Raw genomic sequence first — 22,658 nt, forward strand, 5'->3', positions numbered from 1 at the left:
TGCATCTTCACTCCAGAGACAACCCAGTTTCATACCGTTTTAACTGTCATGGCTCCATGCAGTGGGATCCTGGGATATGTAGCTTGAAGCCACTTCGAAGCAGCGCCCGCAAAGTTTTGTGCCAAAAGAAATAGTTGTAAATGTTTGAAGGGGCCAAATATTATTTTGCTAGTTTTGCTGCCACAGATTAAGGTGTCCTGGGAATTGTAGTTTTGTGAGGCATTTAGCCTTCTCTGTCAGGGAGCTCTGGTACCCAAGAAACTAGAAATCCCAGGATTCGATAGCATGGAGCCATGGCTGCTAAAGCGGTGTCACACTGGATTATTTCTGCAGTGTGGATGCAGCCTAAGAGTGCATCTGCATTGTAGAAATCATGCAGTTAGGTGTCACTTTGGCAGTATCTACAATGCCAAAATGAACCAGTTTGACACTGCTTTAACTGCCATGGCCCAGAGCTATGAAATCCTGGGAATTATAGTTTCTTCTTGCACCAGAGTTTGCTGACAGAGAAGGTTAAATGTCTCACAAAGCTAGAATTCCCAGGATTTCATAGCACTGAGCCAGGGCAGTTAAAGGGGTGTCAAACTGGATTATTTCTGCAGTGCAGTTGCAGCCGAACGCGTTTCTATTTGGCACAAAGCTTCCTGGACCCCCTTCATGCCAAATGAAATATCTTAAAAGTATTAGAAGGACTGAAAGAGTCTTTGTTTGGTTCAATGGTGATTTTGGGAGTTGAAATAAGTTACAATTATTTTTATTCAATGAGGGCTACGTTTCTTTGCAAAAGATCCGCCACATTAACATTACGGGGACTTTCCGGGGATTTTGACTGAATATTCCGGTAATATTGGAGAATTCCAGGGATTTGGGTAAAACATGCCAGGGAATATCTTTGAGGCTGGTTGGCAACACTGCTAAGACCAGGCACAACCAAATGCAGGCCTAGGACCAACATCTTCCATTCCTTTCCCCTCTTGGCTGATGAAGAAGCCAGTGGGACTCCCAAAGCTTGCAGCATGCCATTGTGCCTTTGGCTTGGCCCCATAAATGCATCATGGTTTGGATGTTATTGAAAGGCCTAAAGACATCACTCCGATTCGCTGGTTGATGAAGTTGGGATCAAAAGTATCTTTCCAAAGAAGGGCTTGCTGAACATTTGATAAAGTTTGGAAAGACACGCCTCACTATCAACTCATGCTTCTTAAGCATGCTCCCAATGGAGGAGGCCTGGGGCTTGCTCCTGGGCAGAAGGCAGGGGCTGCCAGAGGAGGAGGAGGAGGAGGCCCTAGTCTGGTGTCCCTTCAGGTGAGGGGGGGGGCTTGTTGGCTTTCTCCTCCAGAGGCGGAAAAGGTAGGGCTGGGCGGGGGCCACAAGGGAAGCCCTGCCCCAAGGAAGGCAGGCAGGGAGGGAGGAAGGGAGGGAACAAGGCTGGGGAAGCAGGAAGAGGAGGAGGGGCAGGGCGAGGGCCAGCCAGAGGGCCAGGTAAGCCAGAGAGGGGCCCAGCTCGTTCTGGCCCATAGGGAGCTTGGAGGAGGAAGGGGGGGCAGGGGGCAGCCCCACTGGGCCCTTGCCAAGGCCCAGGACACTTTGGCAGGGGCTCAGACAAATGGCAGCACTGGCCCATGGAAGAAGAGCCATTCTTGCCCCAGGGAAGCGTTGGAGACTGCTTGCCCATCGGGAAACATGGCATCCTTGCCCAGTCATAGAATCATAGAGCTGGAAGAGACCCCAAGGCGGGCCATCCAGCCCAAGCCCATTCTGCCATGCATTGCTCTCTAGGCAAGGTTTGCCTAGAGCCAAGGGTTCCATTCTTGTTCCCCATGGGCAAGGAGTCTCCAAGGATTCCCCTAGAACTCCTTGTGGACATGCTTTCTCCAAGGATTCCCCTAGAACTCCTTGTGGACATGCTTTCTCCAAGGATTCCCCTAGAACTCCTTGTGGACGTGCATTCTCCAAGGATTCCCCTAGAACTCCTTGTGGACGTGCATTCTCCAAGGATTCCCCTAGAACTCCTTGTGGACATGCATTCTCCAAGGATTCCCCTAGAACTCCTTGTGGACATGCATTCTCCAAGGATTCCCCTAGAACTCCTTGTGGACATGCTTTCTCCAAGGATTCCCCTAGAACTCCTTGTGGACATGCATTCTCCAAGGATTCCCCTAGAACTCCTTGTGGACGTGCATTCTCCAAGGATTCCCCTAGAACTCCTTGTGGACATGCATTCTCCAAGGATTCCCCTAGAACTCCTTGTGGACATGCTTTCTCCAAGGATTCCCCTAGAACTCCTTGTGGACATGCTTTCTCCAAGGATTCCCCTAGAACTCCTTGTGGACATGCATTCTCCAAGGATTCCCCTAGAACTCCTTGTGGACGTGCATTCTCCAAGGATTCCCCTAGAACTCCTTGTGGACGTGCATTCTCCAAGGATTCCCCTAGAACTCCTTGTGGACGTGCATTCTCCAAGGATTCCCCTAGAACTCCTTGTGGACATGCATTCTCCAAGGATTCCCCTAGAACTCCTTGTGGACATGCATTCTCCAAGGATTCCCCTAGAACTCCTTGTGGACATGCATTCTCCAAGGATTCCCCTAGAACTCCTTGTGGACATGCTTTCTCCAAGGATTCCCCTAGAACTCCTTGTGGACGTGCATTCTCCAAGGATTCCCCTAGAACTCCTTGTGGACGTGCATTCTCCAAGGATTCCCCTAGAACTCCTTGTGGACGTGCATTCTCCAAGGATTCCCCTAGAACTCCTTGTGGACATGCATTCTCCAAGGATTCCCCTAGAACTCCTTGTGGACATGCATTCTCCAAGGATTCCCCTAGAACTCCTTGTGGACATGCTTTCTCCAAGGATTCCCCTAGAACTCCTTGTGGACATGCTTTCTCCAAGGATTCCCCTAGAACTCCTTGTGGACATGCATTCTCCAAGGATTCCCCTAGAACTCCTTGTGGACGTGCATTCTCCAAGGATTCCCCTAGAACTCCTTGTGGACATGCATTCTCCAAGGATTCCCCTAGAACTCCTTGTGGACATGCTTTCTCCAAGGATTCCCCTAGAACTCCTTGTGGACGTGCATTCTCCAAGGATTCCCCTAGAACTCCTTGTGGACGTGCATTCTCCAAGGATTCCCCTAGAACTCCTTGTGGACGTGCATTCTCCAAGGATTCCCCTAGAACTCCTTGTGGACGTGCATTCTCCAAGGATTCCCCTAGAACTCCTTGTGGACATGCATTCTCCAAGGATTCCCCTAGAACTCCTTGTGGACATGCTTTCTCCAAGGATTCCCCTAGAACTCCTTGTGGACATGCATTCTCCAAGGATTCCCCTAGAACTCCTTGTGGACATGCTTTCTCTAAGGATTCCCCTAGAACTCCTTGTGGACATGCTTTCTCCAAGGATTCCCCTAGAACTCCTTGTGGACATGCTTTCTCCAAGGATTCCCCTAGAACTCCTTGTGGACATGCATTCTCCAAGGATTCCCCTAGAACTCCTTGTGGACGTGCATTCTCCAAGGATTCCCCTAGAACTCCTTGTGGACGTGCATTCTCCAAGGATTCCCCTAGAACTCCTTGTGGACATGCTTTCTCCAAGGATTCCCCTAGAACTCCTTGTGGACATGCTTTCTCCAAGGATTCCCCTAGAACTCCTTGTGGACATGCATTCTCCAAGGATTCCCCTAGAACTCCTTGTGGACGTGCATTCTCCAAGGATTCCCCTAGAACTCCTTGTGGACGTGCATTCTCCAAGGATTCCCCTAGAACTCCTTGTGGACATGCTTTCTCCAAGGATTCCCCTAGAACTCCTTGTGGACATGCTTTCTCCAAGGATTCCCCTAGAACTCCTTGTGGACATGCTTTCTCCAAGGATTCCCCTAGAACTCCTTGTGGACGTGCATTCTCCAAGGATTCCCCTAGAACTCCTTGTGGACATGCTTTCTCCAAGGATTCCCCTAGAACTCCTTGTGGACATGCTTTCTCCAAGGATTCCCCTAGAACTCCTTGTGGACATGCATTCTCCAAGGATTCCCTATGGGCAAGGATTCTCCAAAGTTTCCTGATAGGCAAGGTTTCCCCTATGATTCCCTGTGGGCAAGGATTCTCCATGGGCAAGTATGGTTTCCTTATGGGCAAGTATTGTCATTTGTTTTAGTATGCCCTCCATAACATCCAACATCCCTGCAACAGGGATACCTTTTGTATGTGTGTTGTGTGTCCCTTCAAGTCATTTCCATCTTATGGCGACCCTATCCTTGGCAAAGTTTGTTCAGAGGTTTTTTTTGCCCTTGCCTTCCCCATGAGGCTGAGAGAGTGTGACTTGCCCAAGGTCTCTCCAGAGTCGAAGACCAACTCTCCAAGCACTTTGCCAGGCTGGCTAATGATGCACCAAATGCATGGTGCAAGCTTTCGAAGTGTCACTGGCTTCTTCTTCAGAGAAAAGGGTTAACAAAAACATACAGGAGAAACAGTTGGAGGAAATGAGGGAGGCCCAGTGTTCTGGGAAATCAGTGGCTGGTAGTTGTTTGCTTTCAATGTCTAAATATAGGAGCTTCTGGAAAGTTCCTGTACTGTATTAGACTCTGGCTGCATCTGCACTGCAGAAGTAATCCAAGTTGGCATCACTTTAACTGCCCCTGCCTCAATGCTATGGAATTCTGGAAACTGTAGTTTAGTCTTCTCTGTCAAAGAGCTCTGGTGCCACAACCAACTACAGTTCCCAGAATGCCCTAGCATTGAGCCTTGGCAGTTAAAGGGGTGCCAATGTGGATGCAGCTATTGCCTTTTAAGTGAATGATGAAAGATACTTGGTAATCTTAGATCCTCAGTACATTGAATGTTTTGAGAAGTTTCTGCTACCTGGGTATAGGAGAGATTTGGTTGTTTTGAAGGGTATTTGTATGATTATTTTGTATGGTATTCTAATGAACAGTGAATGATGAATATGTAATGCTTGCTAATCCTATACAGAATTGTTGTTGTTGTTGTTGTTGTTGTGTGCCTTCAAGTCATTTCTGATTTATGGCGACCCTAAGGTGAACCTATGATGGAGTTTTCTTGGCAAGTTTCTTCAGAGCGGGGTTGCCATTGCCATCCTCTGAGGCTGAGAGAGTGTGACTTGCTCAAGTTACCCAGTAGTTTTCCATGACCAACCTGGGATTTGAACCTTGGTCTCCAGTGTCCTAGGCCCATGCTCAAACCGTGGAGTTGCACATAAATCTGTGTGGGAATAGACTTTCAGTATAAACTTTGGAATAGAGCTAAGGGAGGATAACTATTGTACTGTATAATGTGAATGCATACACAATGTTATCCATGCCATTGCTCCATATACTTATTTGTACATGAGGCAGGAAAGATAATTTCAAGATTGTACTTCAGCTCCCACTGTAGCCATTTGTCAGGGATGATGGGAATTAGAGTCCAACCAGATCTGGAGGGCCATGGTTGCCACATCCCCCTGGCATAAAACATATTTCACAGTTAAAAGTGTTTTTAACAAAATGCATGTGTTGTCAAGGATAGGGTGCAGGTTAAGTGTGTATAGAATTGCCCTTCTAGTCTGATTTACTTCAGTGGAAGAATCAATGCATTGCTCTTTCCCATTGAAATCAATGTAATGTTAAAGTGTTTCATTTTGGCTTAATTGTTCCTGTAACTTTCTAGAGCAGATGAGAGAAATAAATCAAAGGCCTGAATAGAATTGTTAGTCTCAGTCAGAGTAGATCCATTGAATAAAAGGAAACATGGTAAATCAACAGTCATGTAACTTCCATTGATGCAAGTCTGTTGGCAATAGCAACTGAATTTAGGCCAAAGTAGGTAAACATATTGTGGTTTTATCTGTAAATGGAAGGATTCCACTTTTGATTTCTCTTAACACTCAGTAATAATACAGTCTAAGTAATTTAGAATTCATATTAGGAATGTTTATATAAACTTCTGCACAGCATGACGTTTTTTTCACATAATATTACTGACAAACGTTCTGCTCTTAAAAGTTTTGTATGCAGAAGTAGCAGAGAAAGAACATTTGTAAAAAAAGAATGAGACATAAATAAAAGCTTCTGCAATGTTTGTTTTGCCAACTCAGCGTTCATAAATATTCAGACTTCCATTGTGGGGACCTTATTATAGATTGAATTCTCTGAAACAAAACTGGGAAAGCAGTAATAGATGAAATTTGGATGGTTTATAATGGAACGAGATTCTACATCGATTTCGCTGTGACTTCTGTAACTAGCGAATTGTATATTAAACAATGTGTTCTTTTTACTGCATTCTAAAGTAAACAAAGTGCCTGGGTGTGTTAATGTTTCTGCCAGCGCAGCACAAGATTACTATGAGACACTCTTACGTTCTTAGAAGCTTATTTTGAATTAGCTTTTGCTTGGAATTCAGTAGTATCAGAATGTGCATTTAATGTAGCAGAAAATTTTGCACATCTCTAATGTGTGTTGTGTAAAAAGCTGTTCGTTGCTGTTTAAAAATTCTGGAAATTAAAGTTAAAGAAATGGGAGGAATTTTGAAGTTTTACTAATATTCTTTTATTTTTCATCAGTTTACTTTCTAGCACAGTTTTGCCTGAAGATTTAGGGGAGGTTGCGTGGAAGGAGACACATCAAGGTTGCAATAAGAAGCAGATATGTTGCCAGTGAGTGAAGTAGTCTTATTGCAGAACAAAGTTGGAGAAGCCTTGGAAGATGAAGATGACATGGCATGCGGAGACTTAGGAAATGGACTTGTTAAAAGGCATAGTGGTATATGTGAACTTGAAGGCATCAGTGCGCATGCAGGTAGGCCTAGAAGATGTTCAGTGAGGAAAAGTTTCAGCCCATTAATGGTGCCAATGAAAGGAGAAGACTATGATGCTGCAGTTCTTCGTTGTTCAAGGTGTAACAGTTTGAGTGACATGCCAGTCAAAAAAATTGGAATGAATGAATTTAGTACCTGCAGTCGACAAAACAGCTCTGGTAAGGCTTTAGTCCAACCTAAGACTTGGACACTTTAGTGTTCTTCCTAATACTGTCTATGTTGCTGTTTACGATCATCCATCCCCAGAATCAGAGTTAGTAGAAATTTTGTTTTATAGAGCAATAGATACCAAGGAAGATCAGGAGTCATTTTTATTGGGCTAAGTATTGTTAAAAATGCTGACTGCAAGTTTGTCAGATATACCAGGGATGAGAATCTGTGGCTTTCCCGATGTTTAATAATAATAATAATAATAATAATAATAATAATATATTTATTTATATCCCTCCTCTTCCGATTTGGGGATCGAGGCGGGTAACAACAAAGTTTGTACAATAAACAACAAACCCCACAAGACCCCGGCCCAACCCTCCCTCCCAAGTATAAAATTAAACAATAAAACATGGTTAAAATATACATAACAATACATCGAAATTTATAAACAATCCACGAATGAGAAAAAAATAAGAGGAGGGGGATTCAATTGTTTCTGGACATTATAAATTGGGGAAGGCCTGCCAGAAGAGAAAGGTTTTTGTTGCCTTTTTGAAAGCCTCAAGTGAGGACAATTGGCGAATCTCTTCTGGCAGGTCATTCCAAGTTTTTGGAGCGGTGGCAGAGAAGGACCTGTAACTTTCATCAGCCTTGACAATTAGCTAGGGTTAATGGGATCTGCAAGCTAGTGTGGTGTAGTGGTTTGTGTGCATAAAACTTTGGAGATCAGTGTTCAATTCCCCACTTGGCCATGGAAACCCTAGGTGAGCTTGGTTGAGTCACACTGTCTCAGCTCCAGAAAACCCCATGAAAGGTTTTTTGCCTTAGAGTCACCATAAGTCAGAAATGACTTGAAGGCACACAACAACAGTTGGGAGTTGCAGTCCAAAACAGGATATGGAAGACCAGATGAAGTCCAAATGCAGATATTCAAAGCAAAGGTGTAGTTCAAATTCAGGTGTTCAAAGCAAAAAACGAAAGAAAGAATATAAAGTATGTATTAGGGATGGTGTAGTCTCAAATGATTGTAGTTTAGGTGTAAAATAAATTAGCATGTTGGCTTAAAACTAAGGCTATGATTATTGGTTTGTGAGTATTTGTTCTTGCATAAGTTTATACATACATACACACACACCCTACATAATCAGAATAGGATTTTTTTAGATTTACGAAATCATTTCTGCCAAAAGTACAAATTCATTTAACAAAATAATCTTAGTGTAAGTATTTTTTCATATTTTTGTAAAAAATGAAATATTCCAACCAATTATAAGAGAAGAGGCAGTATTTAAGGCTTAATATGTTCCCTATAATGCACCACATCAGTCACTAAACCCTTCCTTGTTGACTCAGCTACCTGCTTATTACAGGCTACTAACAACATAGCCTAACTTAAAAAAACTATATTCGAGAATAATGCAACCTTTCAGATGCTGCTGAAGGGCAATTTCCAGCAGATCTAGCCAGTGCAGTTAAGGGTAATGACTGCTGGGAGTTGCAATCCAGCAGCATCTGGAGGGCTACATGATTCCTACCTATGTTCTATGCATACAAGAGATGAATGTAGTCTCATTGAACTCTTGAAGCTTTAGTATAGAGAAATGCCTCATTTAAATGATAGTGTGAGTGAAATGTAATGCACCTATCCAGAAAACTGGATTATTGGTAAGGATATATGCAGGGTTTCTGTTTAATTTTTCATGATCTAAAAATTTTTTGGGGGAATGTCATTTCCCCAGCACTTAAATGATAATTTGATATTTCTAGGAAAATGCAGCTTTATTTTCTCTACAGACTACTACTTCCGCTCCCAACTGAAGTTCTGCATGGACTTTAGTAATGCAAGTTTCACAGGAAGTTATTTGGAAATTTCTTCATTTGAGGTAGTTCCTTTTTTTCATAAAAGGCTGATACTTCTTGCTATGCTGCATTTTTTCTTCGTTAACTGATGAGTCCTCATTTTACTTTAGTTTTTCCAAAAAATATTGTAATCTCCATCTCCTAAGAGTACTCACATCTTGTTTTTTACTTTGTTTGTTTAATGTGAGAAAAGGGATTTCTTGCAGTGCAGTTACTAGCAATCATTGCTGACACAGAAACAATAGAGATGTAGCCTTTGTATCTTTTCTTTTCATCAACCAGCTAGTGGAGCCTAGTCGCAATAGTTGCTGCATCTTTAAAATGAAATTAGAAATAATATTAAATGCTGATTATATAGAAACCTTTTTTCACATTCATAGAAGTCCTGAGGGGAAATTGTGCAAATATATTGTTGGGAAACAACCATTGCCATTGTTTTTTGTTTGTTTGTTTGTTTAAAAAATTAAATACGATTTAAATAAGTGTTGCCTTAATTTTTAACTTAGTGCTGGTTAAAAATTCCTTATCTGGACAGTCGAAATCCTCCAAAATTGTCCACATGGGTGGCTGAGATAGTGACACCTTTGTTTTCTGATAGCAATTTGGGCATGAGATAATGAGCCAGCCAAAGCCATTAAGACTTCAAATGGCAAGACTGTTGAAGTTATGTTATACACGAACTTGTTTCATGCACAAAACTATTAAAAATAGTGTGTATAAAATTACCTTCAGACTGTGTATAAGGTGTCTATGAAATATAAATGAACTTTGCACTTAGACTTGAGTCACATATCCAAAATATCTTATTATGTATATGCAAACATTCCAAAATAAAATTAAAATCTAAAACACTTCTAGTCCTAAGCATTTTGGAAAAGGGACACTCAAACTGTGTAAAGAAGAGTTATTCTATCCATGTTGTATCAAAACATGATGACAGATGTACTAAGATCTTTTTCCCAACTATAAATTTACACAGAGTCTAACTCTGAAGCATCAAATGAAGAATTAAGGCAACAACTTCAAGAAGTTCTAGAGGTAAGTGCCAGTCTTTTCAAATTTTCTTGTAGATTCTCTCTGTGTGTGTGAATGAATCTAAGCCATGAAACCCTTGGGCAAGTCACATGCTCTCAGCTTCAGGGAAAGGCAATGGCAAACTTCCTCTGAACAAGTATTGCCATGAAAACCTCATGATAGGTTTGCCTTAGGGTCACCAGAAGTCAGAAACAACTTGAAAGCACACAACCACAACAAGAAAAATCCTGTAAAAAAAAAAAGGGGGGGGGGGGAACCAGCATATTGTTTTTTTGATGTAACCTTGCTATGTTGTCAGCTAATGGCCTATATCTTTCCCTGACATTTTCAGTGCTCTCTCTGAAACCCATTTTAAGTGAGTCTGAGTCCATTAATGCAACACTCATACATGGTGGCCAAATGCTTTTGGCAGCTGCTTGGAGCAGTTGCTGCTTCAGATGCCGTTTGAGACCTTTCCCTTGTTCATTGTCCTAACTGGGATGGTGAAGAGGTGTGCAAGGGGAATTCCTGTGTTATATCTGATTAGTGATTAATAATAGCGGGGGAAGTCTCTTAATACCAGCCCTGTTTGGAAGAAGGGCAGGATATAAATTAAATAAATAAACCCACTCTTCCAGCTCAGTGGGATGCAATTAACAGGAAAATCCCACTGTTAGCTCTGAAAGGACATAACAGGAGGGATTCCTCTTTCTGTAAATGACCAAAGGATGGAGTTTTGCAAACAGACAGGTGCATCAAAGAGACAGGAGCATCATTTCACAAGCTGGATTGCGCCAGGGGATAAAGATTTTCTCCCAAACTGTTCTGTTGCTTAGACAGAGCTTCCTTGGAGTTACTACTATCTCCTCCATCATCTCTCTGCATATTTGAACCCCTTTTTTACTCCAGCCTCATGGTTACTCTTTGGTCTTCAACATATTACTGGAGTGAAGCTGCCATCAAGTGTCACTATAGGCTACACTGGTTAGGGCTGAGGAGAGTTGCAGTCCAGTAACAGCTGAGAGGCCCCAAATTGACAGCCCTTGCTCTATGGTCATAGTACTCTGCATCTTATTGTCCATAACTTCAACAGCCTTGCCATATGATGTCTTAATTGCTTTGGCTGGCTCATTATCTCATGCCCAAATTGCCATTATTTACCTCCTCCACAACAAACCCAGTCCTTAATTAATAATGTTCTAGTATCACTCTAGGCTGAACCCATCAAACACATTTGTTTCTTTCTTTTCTTTCATGACAGAAAGTGGAATTGCTCCTGGATACTGCACACTTCTGGATCTTTCTTGTACAATGATTTGAACCTTTGCTGTGCAAGAGCAGCAGGATTCTCTGTGTAGTTCTGTTCAGGCAGTGCAGGTTTTTTTTTTTTGGGGGGGGGGGTCTTCCTGTATGTTGCACTACACACCGCACCAAACTTGTACTATGGTTTAGTGAACCCTCTCGAATGATGTGGGAGGGAGTTGCAGCTTCGGGGGGAGCTGAGGCAGCTGGAAGGCCAGTGGCAACTTCCATATGGGTGAGGTGGTGAATCCACTCTTGGTCTTACTCTGAATGTTAAATAGCTTATTCAAGTTGCTGAACCTGTTTGGGTGATAGGGTACTGAACCTTGGATATCTTAAACTTCAGACTAAAATCCACACTGGATTCTCTGCCCTGACCTGGAGGCCACCAGCCACTGCGGTAGGGATCCCCCTCTATTACAAGCTGTAAACTGTTTCATAAATTTAAGGGGTTTCTTTGACCTAGAACAATGTTTTCACTCACCTAAGTTGAATTCTTTGTTTCTAGGAAGTAGAAATTTTAAGAGTTGAGTTGGAGGCATCTCAAAGACAACTTGAAGGCAAAGAGCAAGCATTAAAAATTCTGCAAAGCATGGTAACTTTAAAAAAGATCAGCTTGTTTTTAATATGATAACTGAACATATATAATGATACACTTTTCAAATTGTACGTATGTTATTAGATAAGTTCAACAAATGTTCTTGACTTCTGCAGTATCAACAATGCTGGACATTTTTATTACTAAATGCTACATTTTCAAGCTTGATCATAAAGCAGTATATGGTGCATAGCTGATATATTAGAAAACATTTTCTTATTATTTCCAAACATGTAATTGTGTTGGTCTGTAGTAATAAAATCAAAAACAGACTCTTGTGGCACACATTTATTATTGCATAAGTTTCCATAAACTTTCCATGAGGCCACTTAACAGTAGGTATCTATTAAAAAATAAGCCCAACTGAATTCAGTGTGACTTATTTCCAGTAAAATGTGTATTGAATATTGATCATGATGATTACCATTAGAATGATTTAAAGATAAACCCCTCTTTCCACCAAACATACCTGGGAAGGTGGTTTGACTGAGAGAAGAGAGAAGAGCCTTCTCTATGTGGCTCTCCAGATAGACTGAACATGAACTATATAGGACTTTATAGATCATAACCAGCACTTTGAATTTTGTTCAGAAGTGGCGCAGCAGCCAGTGGAGTTGTTGCAGCAGGGGAGGTGTACATTCATTGCATCCAGTCCCAGTTAACAATCTGGGTGCAGCTGTTTGGGCAAACTGACATTTTGCAAGGGCAGCACATTATAGTAACCCAAATGAAACCGAACCAAGGCATGTGTTACAGAAGCCAGGTCAGACATTTCCAGGATGGGTGAGTCTTGCACATTAGGTGCAACTCTTTAAATGAACTCTTGACCACTACAGAAACTTGGGCCTGCAAACTTAGGGCTGAATCCAGGATTATATCCAGTCTTTGAATCTGCCTCTTTGGAGGTGGGGAGTGTAACTTAATTCAGCATGGACTGAACCCCTGTTTCTTTTGATCATCTCTGTCTTTTCTGGATCAAACTTGAATTTGTTCACACTCGTCAAGACCATTACAGATGCCAGATGCTAGTCTGGCATGTAAAGAGCTTGCTTGGAATTAAAGGGAAAGAAGAAACAGAGTTGAGTGACAGCAGCATAACGATGACACCAGAGCCCCAAACTCTGGACCTCTCTCAGCAGTTTCATGTTGATGTTGAATAGCATGGTGAACCAAGAAATCCAGTTGAACCAACAAAGACACACTTCCCTTGTCCAGTTCCTGGCATAGGTCTCTTAAACAAAGGCAGTCTAAGCCATCTTTCTTCCATAACCAGGCTTCAGGCCAGGCTGAAATGATTCTAGATAATCCATCTCATCCAGGGACGCCTGGACCTGAAGGGCCACCATGTGCTCCAGTACTCTTCTTGAAAATGGGCTATTGGAAACTGACTAATAGTGATTCAATATCATAGGATCCAGGCAAGATTTTTTCAGTGGAACAGTCTCCTTCAGGCATATTGGAACCGTGCCTAGCTGTAAAGAGGCACTGACCACTCCTATTACTCACTTGACCAATGCCACTCTGGCTTTTTTAATGAGCTAAGAGGGGTGAGGGTCTAGAACACAAATGCCGCTGGGAGATCCAGGAGGACCAAGGATGTTTTTGTCTAATAATCAGGTCTTAAACCCATATTGGAATGGATCCAGGTGATCCATTTCATCCAAGAAAGGCTGGAATTGTGTTGCCAACACTTGCTCTAAGACCTTACTTAAGAAGGGGAGATTAGAGAGTGGCTGCTAAATTATCTAGGAAGCTGGGGCCCTATGAAGGTTTCTTCAATAAAAATCTAACAGTTGCTTCTTTCGGGGGAGTTGAAACATAGGCCCGGTACAGACTGGTGCTATGCGCTGTCCTTAGGGCCAAAAGTAGGGCTTGGGAGCGTCCACATGCTCCCGAGCCCTACCATGCGCCATGGACACTATGTTGGCTGTTTACACGGTGCAGACGAAAATGATGTGCCTTGTGCGCCACTCCAGGGCACTTATGGCACCTCAGCAGCGGTGGAGAAAGGAGCTGCCTTTTACCAAAAAGGGTACTTTTCAGTGTTTAAAACATACAGTGAATGCCTATATTCTATTTTAAAGGTAGATCACCATGCCTGGATGCTTCTGTAAGAATTAGTTCATCCTTTTTGCCAGTAAAAGGGCAGTCCAGCCAGGGCTAATCTTTGTCTGCCTCTATTGTAGTAGGATAGGACAACTAAGACTGTATATTTCAATTGCATGCTATCTTTATTCTTTTAGACATGTTTCCATTTATTTGAAGCAAAATAATAACTATCTTTGTATGCATGATGTCTGCAAGGAAGAGGTAATGTCTTCCTTCTGTATCTAGCAGTCATAATTCAAGAAACATCTCCCCTTCATCCTTAGAAATTGACAACTTTCTATTTTTTACACATTGACTCTCTCTCCTGTTACACTCATAAATAGTTTATAAATAGTTAATTTCAATACATACCGAATTCCTGCCTTGGTAAGTTTTGAAATACAAACATTAAGAGTATTGTTATGGTTAAATGTAGTACACCTGCAACAACATGTGTTGATTCCTTATTGTATATTTATGATATAATACCTATACTATCAAAGCATAAAACAGCAGTTTTTGCCATTTTTCATAATTGATACTGCACTGGTCTAATTTTTAATATGATTTGTGGGACAAAATATTACAGTTCTCTTTTCTATATATTTTTCAGGCTATGTTGGATAAAGCCACTAGTCATACTAAAGCAATGTTTAAAAAAACAGAGGAGCAAAAGAGAGCTTTAGAAAAGGTAAGATATCTTATTCTTTCTCAAGAGGGACAGAAACAATTGAAGTGTGAAGGGTACCATCAGGTTGCAGGCCTAAACAAAATGCCAACAACTATGCTTAGACCTATGGATTTCACTTGCTAAAACTTGATCACATTTGCAGACCTTAATACACTTTCTAGACTGTAAACTCAATTGAGCACTGTAGCAAATTCTGGATGTGGCAGGCTGTTTTGGGCGTGTTCTCCCACTAGAAGCTGCACCTGGCTACAGCAGAACCGGATTTGTTGACATGCTGCCATCAAAGCAAGGTTTGTGGGGACAGTACACTCTATTTGAAAGAAGAATTGCACTTCCAGCAACACAATTCTGCTTTAATGAAAGGTGCATGCTCCCTACCTGCCTGCCTGCCGGCCTGCTTGCATACATGCACATATGCATGCACATGCACACGTGTGTACACACGCATATATATATGTATATGAGAATATTCCCAGTTTCTTTCCATCAGATTCTTTTTTGCCAAACTTCAGCAGTTGAGCAGTAAATTAGATGCTGGGGTAGGAAAGGTTTCAAAAGTAGATACAATGGCCTGTGAGCTCCATATTGCCCATTCATTACTGGATGAGGCTTTTAAAGAAACTGAGTACTACAAAGTGGATAATATTTTTAATAAGATAGGTCATTAATACAGGAATCTTAAGCTGCAGCTATAGAAGGCCTAAGACATCAGAGAAATGAACACACATTTAGAAGTGGTTGGAAAGCTTAACCACTCGTTAAATACGTAAGCTGGTTTGCAGCTTGCCTGTTCAACCAAGTGTGTTGAGGGAGTGTGCGAGGGAATTAGATCCAGTATTTCTACACTAACAGTGTATTATTTAGAACATGATATATCCTATTTTATTCTAATTAATATCTCATTATTTATAGGAAATAAACATTCTGCAGTGGGAAATCAAAATTAACCAGGAGAAATTTAAAAATATAGAGGAGGCTTGGGCAGAAAAATATGACAGGTACATTTCTCTATAAATTTACTGAAATAATCCCTTGATTTAACATGAGGCTTGAGGCATATATTTCAGGTGTGATTGAAACATGTTATTTGCCATTGTCAACAGCATATATTGTGAAAATGCAGCACTTAAAGAAACGCTTAAATTGAAAACTGAAGAAATTAAAACACTGACATCTGAAAGGGAAAGTAAGTAAGCTCTGTTTTATCAGTTCTTTCTCTTTCTCAAAAAAGATGTTTTACTGGGCCTGATCTTAGATACAGAACTAGAAAGTGGTTGGGAATCATTATGCCTACTTAAATTGTCTAGGGTGCTAAATATTGATTGTATATATTGAAAGAAAGGTTCTGGTATGTACCCATACTCAGAAGATAATATGTCCTGCTGTTTTTGAGTGGACTGAAAGGCATACTTCTTGGTATGATGCTGAGGCATTAAGAGGACTTGTAACACCAGAAGAAGTTGTTACGGTCACAATCCTGTATATATGCTTACCTGGGAGTTAAGTATTACTGAATACCATGCAATGCCTCATTTCCCCCCAATGTTGCTTTTTACAGTTATGGATCAACAGCATTTGGAGATTCTTGCAATGCTTGATGTCAAACAGCAGAAGATTGTTCAGGAGAATATGTCTCTTAGCAAGAGTGGTGTTACAGAGATTACAGAACTTGAAGTATGTATTTATTACTTCAGTTGATTTTTTGTGGGTACTTAATTTTGGAAGAACAGCCATAATAAAAGTTAAAAGGTGGACTTCATTGGATGCATCTGCTCAATAGAAATAATGCAGTTTGTCATCACTTTAACTGCCATGGCTCCATCCTACAAAATCCTGGGAGTTGTAGTTTTGTGAGGCAGAGGAGGCTGAAGACCTTATAAAACTACAAATCCCAGGATTCAGTAAGATGGAGTTATAGCAACCATTGCCTCTTTGGGAATCAATGTCCATTTCACAGGAATAATTTACGTTTACCCAGTGGATGGCTGTGACACAGTAACAATTAATTTGTGGCATGCCAGCTTCAAAGGCTGCTAGGTGAGACAGTTTACTCTGATGTATTTCAGTTTGGCTTCAGTCCTAGAACAGAGGCCCTTTGAGTTGCTTTGAGGGACAGCCACCTTTGGTAACATGACATAAGTATGATGTCCCCGTTAGTTCTGTTGTATTACTGAGCAGCATTTGATATCTTTAACTATGATATCCTTCTGGGCTGGTTCTTTGGATTAGAATGTGGAGGTGCGTATGTTTTACAGTGATTCCACATCTTGTTGGAGAAAAAATTCAGATGATGCAAGAGCATGTAGTATGCCACCTTGACTATTCATCAATAGAGCCTCTTTAAGTTCTGTTTTCTGCTGCACAATATTTAATACTGTATATACTTGAAACATTCTGGGACTGATGCTGCCAATATACTGATGACTACCAACTGTAATTCTCCTCAAGGATTATTTAGATCGAAAAACAAACCTGTAAATTGTTTGTAGCTTAATCTAATTCATTGAGGTGCAGTTCCAGATAGAGGCAAATTATATAGTTAAGATCTGAGTCCTCATAGATAAGATTCAGTGTAACCCCCCCCCCCGTCCCAAAGTTTGATTTTTAAAATGAAATGCATTTGAATTTGAAGATGGCGGTACTTGGAGCCTGCACTTGTTGTGGTCCAGAGGGTGAGCCATGCTCCTGCGCTAAAATGTCAGCAGCAACGAGAAAAAAACTTCTTCAACTTAACAAAGAGGTATTTAGGCTTGGATTTAAAGCAATATTGTTCTGTTGTGTTATGAAGACATGGAAACCAGGTGCCATGTGGGAAATTATTTTAAATGTCACAAGTTTTAAAATGTAATGGCTAGGCAGCTGACATGTCAACATATTTTTCCTTCTTATATTGAGAGATCTAAAATTTCTATTATTAGGGTAAGTACATAAGTACTGATGAGCCTGTCTATGTGTGGAGGTAGAATAGCTTGGAAAAGGCTATCGGTATGAAAACATGTTGAATGCAGAGGCTCTGGTTTTGATGGAGGACATTCCTCTGAACTAAACTCAATGTAATTTGTGTTAATTTATTTTGTGAACACACCAGGGGCCATTTCATACCATGCACTTATAGCACTGCATAGTTGTTGAATGGTGAGTCAACATTTAGATAAATCCCACTGATCTCTTTCTTGAGCAAGATTCTAGAACATGTGATGGTTTCCCAGATCCAGAGACGAAACAGATTATCTAAATCCATTCCAATCTGGCTTCAGGCCTGGCTAGGGGATGGGTACTGCTTTTGCTACCTTGGTGAATGACCTACACAGGGAGACAAGCCCTCCCTCCAGTCCATCTGCCTTGGTCCAGGCCTCAAAGGGAGAGAATAACTGCTGGACCTGATTCCCCCCCCCTCACCATTCCCTTCTCCTTTTGTGTTGTGTCTTTTAGTTGTAAGCCTGCTGGCAGGGAAACGTCTATTATCCCCTCTGTTGTAAACCGTGAGCATTCCCAGTGATTGGGTGGTATATAAATAAATTATTATTATTATTATTATTATTATTATTATTATTATTATTATTACACAGGGAACTGGACATAGAGATTTGATTTACTTCATAGTGGTTGGGTGTCACTGTCAGAAGGCTACACAGGTTTGGGCCTGAGCCCTCCTTATGTTGCAAGCAGTTTTATATAAAAATAAGTTTTCAATCTTGCAGTGGATACGGGATCAGGAGTGGGCACCTTCTGAGGATCCAGGGGACATTTTTCATACTGTAGAACTATTGCGGGGTGTGCCACCCCTGTCTGAGAAAACTAGAGGTGACCAGAAGCTCATTTCTGCTTTTTAAAAATGTTTCTTTTGCTAGAATATTGAGGGCAAGCTAATTTGTTTCAGAGGATAAGAAGCACAGTTCTACTTTTTGTGCAAAAAAATAAATAAAAATGGATTGGGGTAATGAGGCTCCCAGGGCTCATAAATATGGCCTCAAGTAGCTGCATACCAGCTGAGGGTCATGTAATTTCCACCTTTAGAGTCCTTTCTTTCTTGCTATCAGAATTTTCTTGTGACTCAGTGACTCTGTTCATGAATTTTCTTGAGATGAGAGACACACAGTCATCATGCCAATTTATTATAATTTAGAGAAATGACATGTGAATTTCATCCTTAAAAACGCAGATACCTAAACCTTATTTTAATTAATAATAACAGTTTGAACTTCTGAAGAAGAGTAAAGAAGAAGCTTTTATAATGGCAGATGCTTTCAGAATTGCGTTTGAGCAGCAGCTGATGCGGAGGAAGGATCAGGCTTTGAGGCTTGCACAGATGAGTAAGATCTGCAGAAAAGAAACGAAATCATTAAACTGGAAACACATCAAAGAGGATGGTAATATTCTCTGTTCTACATGATTCTCAGTGATAATGGAAATAAACTAGAATTTGCAGAATTGTTTTTAATAAAATATAGTTGTTGGTAGATCCATTGAATGACTTGAAGAATTAACAGAAGTATTAACGTTTAAAAGTGATTCTCTGTGAACTGTGCAGGATTCAGACAAAATAATGATGCAGTCCCTACTATAAGGACCTAGAGCTGGTTGATACTTGCATGTTAACTGTTCCATTATTGCAGCATCTATAGTGATATAACTGAACGACAGAACAACACAAAAAATCTTAAATACGTCACTTCCAAATATAATGATCAGATTCAGACATCACAACCAAATCAGGATTAAGCTTGAATGATGTACGTCCCAACACTTCATGATACAGTCATTTTCTAACACAGTATATACAGTATATGAACATGTTCTGATGCCTCACAAATGCTGCTTTCCCATTTATTTCTGGGCCCAGTTGAAAGCATCAAAGCAGTGGAGCCCTGTCACCTCTCCAAGAATGCCAGATGTTGGCATTGACAAATTAGATGGCAGTTTTCTAAAATTACATTACAAATGGAAAATACAATGTGAAGGTATTGTCATAATTGAAGATATTTTAAATGAACCCAGTTCCTTTTTAACATAAGTTACTTATGGTCTCAGGAAATGATGACTACTGTGAAAAGTTATGGAATAATATTTCCAAAGTGGCAAAGGTGGGCCCTTGGTATCTACTGGGATTTGGTTCTCAGAACCCCCTGTGGATAACAAAATCCATAGATGCGCAGGTCCCATTATATACAATGGCATAATAAAATGGTGTCCCCTATATAAAATGGCAAAATCAAGGTTTGCTTTTTGGAATTTTTAAAAAATATTTTTAAGTCATGGAAGGTTGAATTGGCTGACGCAGAATCCATGGATACAGAGGGCCAACTGTACTTTATGGCTCTGAAATAAATGTACAGTAGCATCTTGTCAAAAACAGTAGGGACCACTTTTCTCACACATGTATGACAAATCAGTGATATACCTTGTGAAAATGGTTTAAGGCTATGATTTCAATCAGCTTTAAAAATTCAGTATTTATTTATTTATTTATTTATTTATTTATTTATTTATTTATTTATTTATTTTAAATTGAATATATTCCACCTTTCACCCCAAAATGGGAACATTTGGAATTCTGATACTGTGAGTATTAAATGTTCGTTGAATACATGAAATTCAATCAGTGTTAAAGTACTGTGTTTCGATTTTTCCTGTAAATCCTTCCTCCTAGTCTGTAATGGGTTTCAGGTTGTTGACACAATGCAATACTAATGCAGTTTGGCATGCTTTAACGGTAATGGCTTAATTCTATAATATCCTGGGATTTGTAGTTTGTAGTTTGTTCTGACAGAAGGCTGAATATCTCACGATACTATGCATTCCAAAATTCTATAACATTGAGCCATTGTAGTTAAAGCAATAACAAACTGTATTAATTTGGTAGTTTAGATGGAGCCTAATGTAAATGTATTGTCAAAACTCCTTTTAAATTGTTATTGTTTTCTGAGGCTGAAGGCTTTCACAGCTGGCATCCATAGTTTTTTGTGGGCTTTTTGGGCTATGTGGCCATGTTCTAGGAAAGTTTATTCATGACGTTTCACCGGAATCTGTGGCTGGCATCTCTGATTGCCAGCCACAGATGCCGGTAAAACATCAAGAATAAACTCTTCTAGAACATGGCCACATAGCCTGAAAAAACCCACAAAAAACTGTTATTGTTTTGTTTGCACGTAATGATATATACTTTCATATTAATGTTATACATATGGTTATATTTTAATGCAGTCTCAGAATAAAATGTTAAATAAATGTGGTGCTGTGCTGGTGACTGCTAATAAAGCCCCAAAGACCAGGGCTTATATATTAATATTTTCCCCCTTTAGGTGCTTTCAGATATCAAGGGACTAGGAAGAGCTTAGGACAAAAACTGAAGGGCATGCTTGCTTCTGGCACTGACAGTAAGAAATTGGAAGAACTGGATAATCCCCAAGAAATCATCAGAATGTTAATAGACTTGGTGGGTACCGCTTATGTAGGTTCAGATAGAATGTACTAACAGTATTTCATCTCTGAAACAATAAGTATACACTGCTGGATTTTTTGTAATGCTTTGGAATAGTTCATTCTACAATTTTATGTTCTTGTTTGATTATACAGTTGAATGATAAAGAAGAAGCTTTGGCCCATCAAAGGAAGGTTAGCTATATGCTGGCTCGTTCCTTGGAAGAGAAAGAAGATGGTTCACAGAATAGAGAAAAGAAATTTTCAGAAGAAGAGCTTGCTCTTCATAGCAGCCAATGTGGAAAAGATTCAGAACCCCAAGAGTTGGTTATTCCTGTATGTTCCTGTTGCCAAACACATACTGTTCAAGATGGCTGTTGCTCTGTTTCTAACACATGTCCCAGCAGAACTCTAGATTGTGCATCTCAGAATTCAGAACCCACAACATCTGAAGAAAATGTTAATTTAGAAGAAACAGTCAATGCAAATTAAAGCTATGGACTACTCTGTATGAAAGTGTAGCTCTTAGAGAATAAATTTGTAAAGAATACAGTATCTTAGCTCCTTAAAGTTTTAAGACTGTTTTTAAGCATGTGTCCTTCAATGTGCATATGGAGCTCTTGTGAGTAGCTTTCTGTGTTAAGTTCCAAGTCAGGAACAGAACCACAAGCACAATGCTAGAAGCGAAAAACTGCCCATTACCCAGAAGTCAGTATGAAAACATGTAGAACCTCTAGCTTGGACTATAATTCCGTCATCATAATACAGGAGTTCTTTTTAAATTAAATTATTATTTAGCATATTTCACCACTCAGATTAAATGTACAGAAAATAATTGAATTGTCTGTCCTGTACACTCATTGCATACGGGTTGTGTCCAATGGTTCCCTTTCAATAGTGCGAGGACTCTTATCAGTTCAAAAAACAGCAGATCAACTCCCATGCCACCTAAAAAAGTCTTTAAAAATGGTTTTCTGCTGCTGTTCCTCTTATATCTACTGATCAGTGGAAACAAGGAAGATGTTTCCTCCCCCCCTCCTCCTTCTTTATTGTCTTGAGTTGCTTCTCTTTAGCTGCTGCAAAAAGGTCTCTACAAGCAAAGATGCAATTGCCTACATTTTTTCTTGCCAGATTTGCCTGGCACCAATTGCTATCATCCTTACCTTTTCTTTTCTACTCTTCTGCATCTTTGTGCCTGGAACCTTTGTTTTGCTCAAGAAATCTGTGTGCTTTCCATCTTTTTTCATTCTATATGAATTGTTGCTTATGTCTTTCTTTTTTTGTGGCAACAGTGTTAGTACAATTGCTTTTTTCTTGCTGTTTCTGCCTTACTGTTCTTCTATAGCAGGAGTCGAAACCTGTGTCCATTAAAGTGACATTGGGCTTTAGCCCCAGTGCATATATTTCATGCTCAGGGATGATGGGATTTGCAACCCAGAAAGTGTGGTGGGGTCTGCTTTTTGTGAGCCCATACATTTGATATCTATTAGTCACTTTGTCCTTGTGAGAATGAAGGTACATCCTGAATCATTCATGAGTCTCAAAAGAATGAGAACTTACGCAAGACAGTGATGTGGAGAACCTATAAGTGACACAATTTCAGATTTCTTCATCCACTTATTTCTTCACAACAGTAAAAAAAAAAAAGCTTGCAAGCTTTTCAAGCAGCTGACAATTTGCACCAGGACAGAATCTTGCAAAGAGATGTATGCTTTTTGC

The 22,658-nt window shown here is 40.4% G+C and overlaps 1 protein-coding gene across 1 annotated transcript; it reads left to right on the forward strand.

The window, feature by feature from the left end:
- Nucleotides 1–1,453: 1,453 nt before the first annotated feature.
- On the forward strand, nucleotides 1,454–22,173 carry LOC149323892 (coiled-coil domain-containing protein 125-like). Its single transcript, XM_089493865.1, has 12 exons — nucleotides 1,454–1,482; nucleotides 6,560–6,971; nucleotides 9,806–9,864; nucleotides 11,651–11,737; nucleotides 14,442–14,519; nucleotides 15,432–15,517; nucleotides 15,623–15,705; nucleotides 16,078–16,193; nucleotides 17,152–17,259; nucleotides 18,715–18,889; nucleotides 20,822–20,955; nucleotides 21,096–22,173. Exons 2-12 carry the CDS (start codon nucleotides 6,644–6,646, stop codon nucleotides 21,429–21,431), a joined length of 1,590 nt encoding a protein of 529 aa, XP_089349991.1. The 5' UTR covers nucleotides 1,454–1,482; nucleotides 6,560–6,643; the 3' UTR covers nucleotides 21,432–22,173.
- Nucleotides 22,174–22,658: the final 485 nt, after the last annotated feature.

This window comes from Sceloporus occidentalis, unplaced genomic scaffold (assembly GCF_023333645.1).
Source record: "Sceloporus occidentalis isolate IW3139 unplaced genomic scaffold, rSceOcc1.0.p SCAF_1, whole genome shotgun sequence".
Lineage (NCBI taxonomy): Eukaryota > Metazoa > Chordata > Lepidosauria > Squamata > Phrynosomatidae > Sceloporus > Sceloporus occidentalis.